Source organism: Toxorhynchites rutilus, chromosome 3, assembly GCF_029784135.1.
Source record: "Toxorhynchites rutilus septentrionalis strain SRP chromosome 3, ASM2978413v1, whole genome shotgun sequence".
Lineage (NCBI taxonomy): Eukaryota > Metazoa > Arthropoda > Insecta > Diptera > Culicidae > Toxorhynchites > Toxorhynchites rutilus.
In genome coordinates, this window is record NC_073746.1 from 102385681 (window position 1) to 102399701 (window position 14021).

Sequence of the window (14021 nt, forward strand, 5' to 3'; positions counted from 1 at the left end):
AGAAATGAAACTTTAATTATAAAGCTTAGAAAATTTTATACAATTCGTTTTTTCGCACCAAATTTCTATCTTGTCGCAATTTTAAACCTCTCAAATTGAATTGTCAAAATGATAGGTCAAGAACGAAAAGCAGGAAAAATTAACAAATAATGGGGGTAAATAATAAAGCAAAGGTAATCATGGATTTTTAATAACCATCTGAAAAAAATGTTTAAAAAAACATTTCATTTTTAATTTATTTTTCAAATTTTCATGAAATTGCACTGAAAGTTAAAGAAAGGCAGTATTAATATTTGAATAAACTTATGTAATTATAAACTTGTTTATATAAACCTTCCCATCTTATCATTCTTCATTAAAGACCTTGCGTCAAGACAGCTAGAAATCCATACACTTTCAAATCAAGTGTGCCTAAAAAATATATTCTTCGCGTAAACAAGCGATGAAAATGTGGACACTTTTTAGTCAGTGAATTGTATGGAGTTCCACTGCTGTGGTGCCGGTGTTACCCCCATGAAGTGGTGGTTTCACCTGCACTGGTTGGTGAACTCCGTTTTTATGCCAGTTTCGAAAGTTGACTATTACTTGCAAAATTATCGCTTAAAAACACTGATATTTCTTATATCTTATGGAAAATAATCTAGACAATGATTCTGAGAGACCTGTGAACATGTTATGAATTTGAATTATTTTAAAGCTTCGAGCGTATGCTAAAGACTAATAGACGGAAAATCCCCGATTAGATTTTAATTAACCCGAAAGATTTACCAACCCTGGTTAGCTTAGAGTTAATTTATTGCGCGAATAATATATTATATGGCATGCCTCACATGCGAAACCGAGGAGTGCGTATATCGAAGAGTCTAATGGCCTTCGTTTGCCTCGATGTATCACGAGATATTGCAGATGGATTTATATAGTCTCTCACCACCTTCGTTTTCAATAGACTTCCTTTCAACGTTTCGGTTATTATGATTTTCAGATTCCATTTGTGACTTTCAACTCTGCGATATGATCCACTGCACACATCCATTAAACATTCCGAAAAGTACAGAAGAGCAACCGCCAGGTACCGGCGACTCCTTAACTACAACCTCTGAAGCGGCTCTTTTCCCAATACCATGGCAATCCAAACGGTGGAGACCAGTTTTCCCCCGGGTGACGGGCGGCTGTGTAGACGTATACGTAAGTATACGATCGGGTGAGAAAGCTAGCGGCAATTGCTCAGCGCCACCACCCATCGAGCGCTTATTTTGTCCGGAAATCAATTATGCTCCATAGTGAGCGTGTTGGGTTTCCCGATGTATATGATTGGTTGATTACGTGGAAACTGGCTCGATCTTAAAAGGTTTTAAGTGTTAAACCTTAAGTGAACACTTGGCATTTAATTAGCTGCGGAAAGTGAACGATTTACGACGCCTTTCTCATGAGATTGCACAAAATGAAGAAAATTCCGCAAACATACATAGTAGACAAATGATGTCTCATTAACTTCATCGCTGATATTCATGAATCATATTTGCTCTTTTTTTTTGCACATGCTGAAAATCCTTGGCATACCGAGCATATTTTGACTGGTTTGTGAAAATGGTAAGCAAAAAGTAAGTAAACACCGGTGTCTAGTCACATGGCATTAAGAGGAAAATGCCTTTCCTTCTTTTTAAGCGTTGCAAGGAAATACCTGCCGCTCACTTGAGCATGCTCAGCAATGTTACCGGATTGAACTATTTTCCGAAGTGAAGTATATTCTAAATTTGAAATAATTGGTAATCAATAAAACAAACCGTTTATTATGGCCAACTGTACATGGGAGGTAGATTGATATTTTGCCAAAATTGATAATTCAATTCACTGATGTTTACTCCGTTGTTTCTACTCATTTTTTTTTGTTTCTCAAGAATAATATTCAGATCTTGATTCTGGCAACCCTTTCCACCCGAGATGAGCCCCCAGCTTACAAACAAAAAGTCATACGTCAAATAAACACAATTAATGCCGCAATCGTATACATACGAGGATACTACGCTACGAACTCGGATTCGCCTTTTAATGATGATCACGATATGGATACCAATCATCGAGGGCCGCACTTCGTATGGCCAAATAATACTTAGAAAAGCACTGCCATGACTGCCACTGCCTTCTGCGCCTCCTTCATTTTTATTTTCTCCCCCCTAAAGCACACACACCCGACTTCTGGAAGCTCTTTCCAGTGGCTCGCACAAAATGACAATGAAAAATCACTACTTTCACACCACTTTTCAATCATCCATAATGAATATTTTTTTCTCTAACTTATGTGTGGACCATCTTCAGGCCCTTTTCTTACCGTGGCGAAGACGGTGTGCGGCGAGTGGGTGGGGGAAATACGTTTCCAAGCCCCAAAACTGCAGGGAGTTTCAACTTTTCACAGGCGGCACACGCGATTGCACAAGGAAAACACGCGAAAAACAGGAATCTGCGAACCTTTCCTTTTCTTGCTGTGCCAAGATCTGGAGATACACACACTTCGGATGCGACAATCAAATACGAATTATAGAATGTAGTTTTCACACACAACGGTAAAGGCAGATAAATACTACGATTTCACTATCCACTATTTTTCTCCATGGAATGATTATGGATTAGGGCAGCAAAAATTCACAATCATGACCAATGTTTCAGACACGATGATGATGGTGATGATTGGAATATTTAGAAAGAAGAAATACACCGCGAGCAAACAACACGGCTGGACCGACAGACAACACAGAACTGACACATCGAACCACAATGGATAATCTCTCCAGACGCACCAAAGTAGTGCGACAGGGATACACTGATTATCAGAGCCAGAGAGAAGGAGAAAACCTGGCCCCCAACTGTGTAGTGGTGTCCATTCGGCGACCGCGAATTGATATTTCGCTACTGACGACGTGCGACGTTTTTTTCGGTTCAAAAATAGAGCTGGGCGATTATTTGTTGTGAAAGACAAATACAGTGATCCGCCTCTAATTGGACATATCGGGCCACCACTCAGTTTGGTGGCAACTTTCAATTTGGGTCTCAGTGTCGCATTAGAGGCAGTTGTGACCAAGATGGTGGAGTTAACAGGTGGCTCGTAATTTACACTATTTAGAAAAGACGTTTGAGGAATGGCAAGACGAAAAGTTTGGATTTGTTTATGTTATTACTTACGTTGGTATGGTTACATTTGATTTCGTCGAAGGTATTTGAAGCATTATAATAAATAAACAGTTGTTGAAAATAGTAACCTAGTAACCTTTATGCATATGCTTCCGCCAGCTGGCTCGGCTAATGTGATTCAGGGATGTGGCGCATAATTTGAAGCTTTGTTTTTTGTGCTGGTTCATAACGACAATCAACCGTGCCGGCGAAACTGTAGTCAATGTTTAGTGTTGTTTGGATACCATCTATGTAAATAAGTTCAAACTTACGGGATACGTCCGAACGGCAATTCTGACATTACGTTTTACCTTCCACTCTACTTTCCTTGGTTGTGACTATAAATTGGACATCAACAGACACAACACAATGTGATAAACAAGTTAAAACAAAAAAAACATAAAAATCCAACAAATAACCATTCGAAAGGTGTGCAAAATACATAATGAAGTAAAATGATTGATGTGAAAACTACACGATCAAATAAACACCAGTGTAGTCGATTCTACAATCTCGTATATCCATCTTCATTCTCTCCGCTCTCCTGTTCGTACACATCCGGAGCATAGATATATTACATTACCACATCTCCCCTTTTCGAGAGACGAATGAACTCTCAGAGTTTAAAGTCTCTCTAATTCAATACCTTCCCTTCCCCTTTTCTATAACAGTTATTATTTCACAAAACATTCATTGTAACCTGATAGTGCATTGAGATCTACCACGATTGGCGGTTCGTGACTGCTGCATGACAGTAGCTGCTTCAGCGTTAGCTGTCTCCTCTGGCTTCTGCGGTTCATCAATCGGTAAATCATCAGACTGCTCGACATTATCCGAAATCTAAGGCTCTGTTGTAACCTGGCCAGATCCTGTAAATAACAACATTGACATATATCTGAAATACAACTAACCGAACGATATACTTCTATTAGGAACGATGACTTCTGGAAGAACTACTTTTTTCAGGTGGCTAGAATTTCTATCGTAAACTTTTCCTGTTTCCTGATGAGCCTCCACTGTCATAATGGTGGGATTGAACGTTGGAGTCAGCTTATTACCGTGAAGAACATTCTTTACAAACACCTTAGCTCCGACTTTAATGTTCGACGGTTTCACCCTACGTCGTTCATTTTCTCTCTCCTTTCCCTTCTTCTTCGCAACATGATCTCGATCTCTATAGTCAGTAAGCGGTACAGCAGTGCTCACGACTTGCAAGGTAGGTGTTTTGTCCGAATCTTTCGCCCGTACATTAGCTCGCTTGGGGTCTTTCCGGTGGTACTATGAGGTGTTGAGTAGTACATCAATAGGTAGATAAGCATATCATGCTTTCAATCGCGTTTCAGAGCCTGGCTGATCTTGAGCCTTTTGACAAGTGACCGGTTTTGGCGCTCAACCAAACCGTTCTCTTGATCCTCTGACTACGAGGTCTCTTACTTTTCCAAGGCGAAAGGCGTAATATAGCTTGATTGCCTCAGATTTATGATTCCACACCCCACGATCCAAACACTTTCGCAATTGAGATAGCTCTGGGTCGTTGGAAGACGCTGTTTCAAGTTCATTCAGGTCGATAGCAGCCAGTTCTAGGACACTACGAACGTAGACCTCGGAATCTGGGTCAAATGATAACGTTTCTAATGGTTGCGAAATGCGTGGCAATGGATCGGCAATATTCGATTTGCCTTTGCGGTACACAACTTCGTAATTACATGGCTGAAGTCTCAGAACTCAACGTTCGATTCGGAGACACGGCGATGAATCAGGTGAGAATATAGCTTCTGAGGGCTTGTGGTCAGTCTCTAGTTCAAACCGAACACCGATGAGGTAGATTTGAAACCACAACTCTTGATTTTGGATCGAAATGGGACAAGCTTTCTACGCTTCCTATGGCTCGTACGAGATGCTGCCTGCTCTTCGACACCCCATTTAAATTCAGTTTCTTGGTGAGCTCCCGGAGTGGAAACGGAATGAAAGCCCCTACGTTATTTACTAAGCCAAGAAAACTGCGAACTTCCTCAGAATTGGTTGGAGTCAATTTGAAAACGCATTTTGATTGGTTCAGAAGAACACCGTAGGATCGCAACTTATCAAGAACCTGCTTCAGCGAAGCATCGTGCTCTTGCTCCGTTTTTCCTGCTATGACTACGTGGTCGATGAAATTGATGACATTCCTACAGTGCGATAAGATTTGTTCAAGAACTTTCTGAAACATCTCCGGAGCACACGATATTCCAAACACGAGCTGTCACCGGACCCCTCGGTGTCGAACGCTCCCACAACAGCAGCGTCTCTATGAACGGGCGAAATTGGTCTGTGTTGGGTTGGGGTGTGTCGATGCAAATAGAGAGATAGGGATAGAGAAAGAGAGAAAAAAAACAAAAGCAACTGTCAAAAGTCCCAGAGAATAAACAAAAGAAATCTATAGAAATAAAGATTGTTTTATCAAAGTTAGAAGGTGAATAGAAGAGATTATATCGCTGTATTTATAAAAGTGTACTAAAATTAATCTTTATCGAAGGTATTTAATTATTTAATATAGCCTATTTCTACCTAAATTAATAAGTCTATGTTTTAGATACTTATTCTAAATCTTATCTAACTTAATCTAAAAGTACGGATTGGTTAGTATAAATTTTGAGTACGTGGTAAGCACAATCAATTTGCTTGAACTAATTTAAAACGCCACATTCAACACATATATTAATTAGGGAAACAATCAATCGGAAGTCGGAACAGACAGTTAGTGGAAGTATAAATGAAGGATAAAAGATAGGGAAGAAGCACTAAAACGTAAGAAATATTTATTTAAAACTTATCCTAAACATAAAATATTTTATTTATATGAACAGGAATTTAAAGTGATCCGAACATTGAACAATAAAGGACACTACGAATTTGGAAAAGCTACTCCCATCTGCTTTGTTACCGCGATCCGTGAAGTAACACGAGCATTTTATATCTGAATAAGCCTTGCACGCAAATAAATAAAGCAATATACTAGTATTATCTACCTTGTCATAAGTTTTAAGTATGTGCTCGTTATGGTTAAAACAACCATAAGTAAAATCATTACAAGTCTTATTTAATAACAACTCTGTAATCATATATCCAAATTAATCGCAGTTACCTTTGTGAGTAATGAACGTCATCAATGGTTTACTTCCGTCGTCCAACTCAAGCTGGTAGAACGCATCCTTGATGTCCAGTTTTGAAAAGAAAAGCGCCCCATTCAGCTTCGAGCGAACGTCTTCGATGGTCGGAAGCGGATGGGTTTCGCGGAGAATCGCCTTATTGACTTTGCGCATGTCGATGCATAGTCGAATATCACCACTGTCCTTGACAACGACAACCATTGGCGATATCCAGCGACTTGGTTCCACAACTCGTTCTATTATGTCCTTGAACAACAATTCTTTCAACTTGTCATCCACATGCTGCAGAGTTGCGAAAGGCAATCGTCGGAATCATTGGGGGACAGGCTCTACTGACATGTAAACCGGGATATGTATTTTCACACCACGGATGCTTGGAAATGGTCGCAAAATGTCTACATGTTGAACTGTTTCTTGTTTACTTGCAAGTCCAACCATCAAAACACCCAGCTGCTTTGCGGTGTTCTTCCCCATTAGAGGCTGAGGACCATCCTTAACAACGTAGAAACGTGCTACCGTTTTCAGTTGCTTTGACCCATCGCGGATGGAGATTTCTGTGTCAAACATGTTGGTTACAACTAGGCAATCCTTCTGTGCATACGCTCTGAATCTCCGATCTGGTTACTGTTTTACCCCGATTGTATGTACTCCCTTACGAATCATCACATCCCAAGTTTGATCGTCAATTATGTTTGACTGTACACCTGAATCGATCTGCATTTCAATTAGTACACCGCCAACATTGGCCCAAACCAATTCCTCCGAATCATGAACCATTTCGACAAGTTCGACCTCTTCGTTATTAACTTCCACATCGTCAATAGCATGTACCTTCCGCGCATACCTCGTGATCTTATTTTGTGCTGGTCTGCCGCTCGAATACCCAGTGGCCGTGGAGAAGCTTGTACGTGGGTCCTCTTCAGCGTTTTTTTTCTCCTGTTGTCGACGCGTAGGTCGATGACAATGCCGGATAAGATGATGGTACGAAATTTCCCGGTCCCCTGGCAGGACGATTAAGACAAACGACTCGAAAATGTCCTCTTTTGTGGCAGTTCCCGCAGGTTTTATTCCATGTCGGGCACTGGTCTGGCCCATGAGAACGCCCACAATACATGCAGGATCCCCGAATGCTTTACATTGTTTCCGTTGATTTGGGTGTATTCTGAAGAATATTATTACCACTGATTTGATTACTAGCCGATCGAGAGGTCTCGTGTGCGTTAACTTACTTGATCATTTCTTCGATAGTCAAGTTGGAATCTTGGAGAAGTTTTTCCCGCAGCGGCGGAGGTACGAATTGCAGCATCTTATCGATCACCGCAATGCCACTGCTTGCGGTTGCTGACATCCCGAAATTGCATTTACTGGCATGAACCTGAACTCTCATTAAAAACTTCTCCAAACCCTCGTCGGTCTCAGGCTGCGTGGCCCAGAAGATATACCGCTCGTATGCTTCATGGCGTTGGGGTGCAAAATAACAATCCAGCTTTGGGATGGCCACCTCATACGGATCGATACCGTTATTTTTGTCTTCTTCTACGGCCGCTCCAGGAGTGTTAAAAAATATTTCCTGAAGTCCGAACCCACCTTGAGCAAGTAGTAGGTCTTTCTTTTCAATGACATTCGTCACCTTGGAAGCATGGAGACAAATTTCAAACCCTCTTTTCCAGACATGACACTTACTGCGGCGTTTGGCCAGCGGCACATCCGCGTACGAGAATGATGGTAGGGTCGAGAAACCCTTCAGCGTATCCATCCTTAAAACAATATCAATTACAATTGATTCTAATAATCTATCTCAATATTTTACCTCTTCTCGTTAAATCAAACCTATTTTTCAATCGTTCACAGACCTGTTTACATCCAATCAATAAACTTATTCGCTTTTCTCGTCACGACCAAGGCGCCTCTATATGTACCAGGTGAAACAATCATATGAAATGCACTTTCAGCCAAACTGCTACGACGCTTATTCGAACGATGCCTACTATGTTCGGGTTTCGCGAATTTATGTGAAAAAGAAAGAATGATTTTGTAGAATTTCATTCTCATATCCACTACTCTTGCACGTGAAAATGCAAAAATGGCGTATCCTAGCAATAACAAAACAAACAACCCCCGCTCCACAAAATGTAATCCCCTTCTTCCTGAAGTGATGATGTTGCTTCACCTGTTCTACATTTATGCAAGCGCCTTGGTCACGACAACGTGTGCCTTTTCCAAGCAGAATATCTCACCGCTCACTCGTTGCCGAAACTTTCTTGTTGCTCATCGCTCACTAGTCACGAAGCATTCCGTGTTGCTGTCAAGTCGCAAATCTCACCGCTTTCTCGTCGCGAGCCCTGCTGTCAAGCCGCAGATCTTACCGCTTTCTCGTCGCGTGCCCTGCTGTCAAGTCGCAGATCATCCAGGCTTACATGCGCCTTTCTCTTTCATTTCCAAGAAAAAGTTTCACTCGCTCTCACCGTGCAGAGCTTTTTCATATGCGCGTCAGTAGCGTCAATCAAGAGCTTTCTCCACCAACCTTCTGATGAAAGGTATGGAAAAATATTTAATTTTTTCAGCAAATTTCCGCAACCAAATCAATTTTTGTCCACTTACCAGCTGATGATTGTTAATCCAGAAGAAATCCTTTCCACTCACTACAAATTATCGTCCCACAATCGTCGCCAATTTGTGAAAACAACACAATCAAATAAACACCAGTGTTGTCGATTCTACAATCTCGTATAACCGTCTTTATTCTCTCCGCTCTCCTGTTCGTACACATCCAGACCATAGATATATTACAGACCCATTACCACAGTTAAAACACTCCTAAATATTTATTGTGTTGTAGAATCTTGAACAAAGAATGTTTACATAAATGTCCAATTAGAGGATCAAATGTCCAACTATTCGTGCCGCATTGCAAGTCCAATTAGATGTGAATCTCTATAAATGCTAGCAGGAGGAACTGATCGCAACAGAATTTCGCTCCAAGGTAAATCCATCAGATGTCTGAAAATACCTAGTTCACTAGTTCCGTTAACACCCGTCTGCCCCTATCCGAACTCTGTCCGTCCGCTTTTCGAGTCTGTCCCTTTCCTCTTATGAAGCTTAAGGCTGATTTAGACGATGCCAGTCAGCGCTCTAGTTGAAGTATCCAGTGAACAGAGAACAGACTATCTGTTCAAGTTACTTGTACCAGTATCGAACAAGTAAAGGCTGATTTAGACGATGCCAGTCAGCGCTCTAGTTGAAGTATCCAGTGAATAGAGAACAGACACTCTGTTTAAGATAGAGGCCAATTACTTGTTCGATACTGGTACAAGGAACATGAACAGAGTGTCTGTTCTCTGCTCACTGGATACTTCAACTAGAGCGCTGACTGGCATCGTCTAAATCAGCCTTAATTGGCCTCTAACCTGAACAGAGTGTCTGTTCTCTATTCACTGGATACTTCAACTAGAGCGCTGACTGGCATCGTCTAAATCAGCCTTCAGCCTTTAAGGCTGATTTAGACGGTGCCAGTCAACTTGCTAGTAGAAGAATCCAATCACTAGAGTCTAGTTATTAGAGCCATGTAAACACCCGGCTCCAGTTACTTGCGCAAGTATCGCACAAGTAATTAGCCACGCCAGCGAAAAAAAATTTTCTAGATACTGGCGCCAATAGATAAATGACAATTGCTTCCAAACAGTGCGTTTTACATGCGTTGATATTAGACATTTCTCGCGTAACTTTTGAAAAGGTCCAATGAACATTTTCGTCAACTCGAGAAAAACGAAGTTGAAGACCCGAACATTATTCCGCGAATTGTCTTAAAAGTTATCGATCTTTATCGCTCCTCTCAACACTAGCGATCAAGAATAGCTCTCCAAAACCAATCGTAGCTGTTGTTCCGTGATTTGAGTTTAAAGTTGAAGCCAAGGAGCGAAAAATGTTACATTGGACGTTTTGACTGCCCGCGTTTGCACATTGGACATATTACGTTGCACGATAAGAATTTGAAACTAACTACTAAACAACAATAAAAAAAATCAGCATTTCGTTCTAAAGGCAGATTATTATTGTTATCACCCGTTGAATTGAACTGAAATCGATAACAACTACTGTAAGAAACAAAAACTCAAAACGACCGAAGTACGACTTCGTGTTGTTTTGACTGCTTTGTTACTTCGGACGATTCGGGCATCGGAGGAAAGTGGCGTCCGAAGTAACAGCTGGGTGCTTAAAATCCGAATCTGTACATTGGATATTTTTTGTATCGGCGGTGAAGAAAATAGATACGTGAACGATTGTTTTTGTAATGCATTCAATGATTGAAGACTAATAGCGTGCATCCATTAACTCGATTTGTTTACATTTGTTACATAGGACCTTTTCAAAAGTTACGCGAGATTTGTGTGAAATCGAAATGCCAGGTAGTTTCAGTGTTGCCACATATTTATTTGTACTGGAAGGGGAAAAATCTTTTTCGGCTATGGTGAAAACAATTATTAAACGGTGTTATTTGGCTTGCTCTGTAATTTGTATGTTTGTATGTTTGTAACATGTTTGTTTGTAGCGCTTTATCACATTAAAAGAAATTTAACCCCCTTCCTGTTGACCGATCGGTCTGAAATTTGGAACACACCTTTATCTCTGCAGTCATTATAAAACTGGGTATTTCATTATTTTAAAAATCCAAGATGGCGGCTGCTACAAAATGGCGGATTACATATTTTCTCAAAACCCCATCAACATGGGTATCAAATCAAAGGGCTTGACTAGTAGAACACAGTTATGCATGAGGAATGCAAATCCAAAATGGCCGCCTCCACAAAACGGTGGTTCACATATTTTCTCAAAACCCGGTCAATATTGGTATCAAATGAAAGGGCTTGACTAGTAGAACACAGTTATTCAAGAGAAATGCAAATCCAAAATGGCCGCCATCACAAAACGGTCGTTCACATATTTTCTCAAAACCCTTTTAATATGGGTATCAAATGAAAAGGCTTGACTAGTAGAATACTGTTATTTATGAAAAATGCAAATCTAAAATGGCGGCCACTACAAAATGGCGGATTACATGCACATATTTCTATTCATATGGTAAAGCACTACAGACAAACATGTTACAAACATATAAACGTACAAACATAGAAACATACAAATTACAGGGCAAGCTAAATAAAACCGTTTAAAAACAGTTCCTATCGGTGCTTTATGAGAAAAATCTGTGTTCTTACCGTACAAAACAAAACAAAAAAAAACTGAAAAAATATACCTTTCCGGATAAATTTGTACATTTGCCAACACTGGATGGTTCGATGGTACAAGGAACATCAAATTCAATTCCCTCAACGTATACATGGAAGAATCTTCATTCGCGTTGACGGCATTGTGCTTCATGTGTTCGAATTGTGAAGCGAAAATGATAATAGACAATGAAATCATATGGAAATATCAGGAAATTTATATAAAAACAGCTGATGAAGGTTCAGTACGACGTGTTTTAATTAGTGAATTAACAAGAAGTAAAATTTTTCATTCAAATTTTGACAATTTAAAACTGCCTCCGGGCCTACAAAACCGATAAAGATTAATTTGCCTCCCAAAATGGTTATCGCCACCAGACGTCGACAAGGTCTTTCGTCATCGAGGATAAAGTGACAGCCAAGCTGTCCAGTTGCTGAAAATGTGTATGAACGCACAGCACCAGTCAACTGGTGATCTAAATATGGCGTGCCGTTGACGTTCAAGTAACTGGCGCCAATTACTGGTCAATGTGTAAAGACTGATTTAGACGATGCCAGTCAGCGCTCTAGTTGAAGTATTCAGTGAATAGAGAACAGACACTCTGTTTAAGTTAGAGGCCAATTGCTTGTTCGATACTGGTACAAGTAACTTGAACAGAGTGTCTGTTCTCTGTTCACTGGATACTTCAACTAGAGCGCTGACTGGCATCGTCTAAATCAGCATTTAAATCAGCTATTACCTTCCTGTACATTGCACCGCAACTGTCAACTTTCTTTCTCCCTCAAGGTGCTCTTTAGTAATAAAGGCTGATTTAGACGATGCCAGTCAGCGCTCTAGTTGAAGTATCCAGTGAATAGAGAACAGACACTCTGTTCAAGTTAGAGGCCAATTACTTGTTCGATACTGGTACAAGTAACTTGAACAGAGTGTCTGTTCTCTGTTCACTGGATACTTCAACTAGAGCGCTGACTGGCATCGTCTAAATCAGCCTTAAGGTATATTCATTTCAAATATCAAGGCTTTTGATATACAAGGTATGATAGAGAACCCTATAATGTCACAATTGACATTTGGAATGTGTTCGCGCACTTAATTTTGTTTTTCTCACAAAATTTGATACAGATTCTTTGATCTATTTTTGCAATAGGCAAAAATCGAAGATGAACCAAAACACATATAAGAATAGCAGTTGTCAAAAATTAACTGAACATTCAAAATAGCCGTACTTGTCAGCATGAGTGAGAGATTTTTTGAACAGACCTCGTATAATTCTAGAGTAATAAAAACTCGTTCATATAATACGAAAAAGATACAATCGGATACGTCACTCCTAGTCGTCTATTGTATTTTGTTGGTTCAGTGCTACGTTTTTTAAGTAACCAAATAACATGAAGTAAAAATTTTCATTCAAATTTTAGTAATTTAAAGCTGCTTTCGGGCACACTGATTTAGTAGAGATTAATTTGCCTATCTAGATCCTCATATCACCATCAGATGTCGACATTGTACATACGACATCGCGGATCTTGATATGTCAATTTTCTAATATGATATAATATGGCTTCATTTGCGATCTAATATTAAAGGGTGTGTCACATCAAATTGCATCAGGGAAAAAACGCTGTAGAAATTCGCCCAGTAGACCGATCCTTTTGAAAATTTTAGACAGTAAAATAAAAACTATTAAACAACTTTTGGCATTTTCTTTTTATTCATACTTCGAGCCCAAGCCCGTATGCTCGCACCTTCCTCTTTACCCCGTCCATAAGGTTCTGTACAACGTCAGGTTGTAGTTTTTTTTTGAACATAAATCCATTTTCTCTTGAAGTCCGCCTCCGATTTGACAACTTTTGGGTTCTTCCGGAGGGCCTGCTTCATAATCGCCCAATATTTCTCTATTGGGCGAAGCTCCGGCGCGTTGGGCGGGTTCATTTCTTTTGGCACGAAGGTGACCCCGTTGGCTTCGTTCCACTCCAACACGTCCTTTGAATAGTGGCACGAAGCGAGATCCGGCCAGAAGATGGTCGGGCCCTCGTGCTGCTTCAATAGTGGTAGTAAGCGCTTCTGTAGGCACTCCTTAAGGTAAACCTGCCCGTTTACCGTGCCGGTCATCACGAAGGGGGCGCTCCGCTTTCCGCAAGAGCAGATCGCTTGCCACACCATGTACTTTTTGGCAAACTTGGATAGTTTCTGCTTGCGAATCTCCTCCGGAACGCTGAATTTGTCCTCTGCGGAGAAGAACAACAGGCCCGGCAGCTGACGAAAGTCCGCTTTGACGTAGGTTTCGTCGTCCATTACCAGGCAATGCGGTTTCGTCAGCATTTCGGTGTACAGCTTCCGGGCTCGCGTCTTCCCCACCATGTTTTGCCTTTCGTCGCGGTTAGGAGCCTTCTGAACCTTGTATGTACGCAGGCCCTCCCGCTGCTTGGTCCGCTGGACGAATGAACTTGACAAATTCAGCTTATTGGCGACATCCCGGAC

The 14021-nt window shown here is 40.7% G+C and overlaps 2 protein-coding genes across 7 annotated transcripts in view; both read right to left on the bottom strand.

The window, feature by feature from the left end:
* LOC129774629 (serine/threonine-protein kinase GL21140) overlaps window positions 1-2769 on the bottom strand; it is a 97659-nt gene extending 94890 nt beyond the window's left edge. For 4 of the 5 annotated variants that reach the window (XR_008742740.1, XM_055778409.1, XM_055778408.1 and 1 more), the window contains exon 1: window positions 2330-2769. The gene's annotated coding sequence lies outside the window, so the exon portion shown is untranslated. Of the gene's footprint in view, window positions 1-2013; window positions 2131-2329 lie in introns of those variants that run through there. The other variant, XM_055778407.1, reaches the window with a different exon arrangement.
* A 3857-nt stretch (window positions 2770-6626) lies between these two features.
* LOC129778177 (uncharacterized) lies at window positions 6627-9021 on the bottom strand. 2 transcript variants are annotated; one of them, XM_055784915.1, is made up of 5 exons: window positions 8916-9021; window positions 8552-8841; window positions 8125-8167; window positions 7544-8071; window positions 6627-7476 (listed from the first exon to the last, which is right to left on the bottom strand). In XM_055784915.1, the coding sequence occupies exons 4-5, from the start codon at window positions 8068-8070 to the stop codon at window positions 6936-6938; spliced, it is 1068 nt and encodes a 355-aa protein (XP_055640890.1). In that variant the 5' UTR covers window position 8071; window positions 8125-8167; window positions 8552-8841; window positions 8916-9021; the 3' UTR covers window positions 6627-6935. The 2 variants fall into 2 exon arrangements, with proteins under 2 accessions (XP_055640890.1, XP_055640891.1); XM_055784916.1 differs by lacking the exons at window positions 8552-8841; window positions 8916-9021 and having other exon boundaries at window positions 8125-8262.
* Between the last annotated feature and the right edge of the window lie 5000 nt (window positions 9022-14021).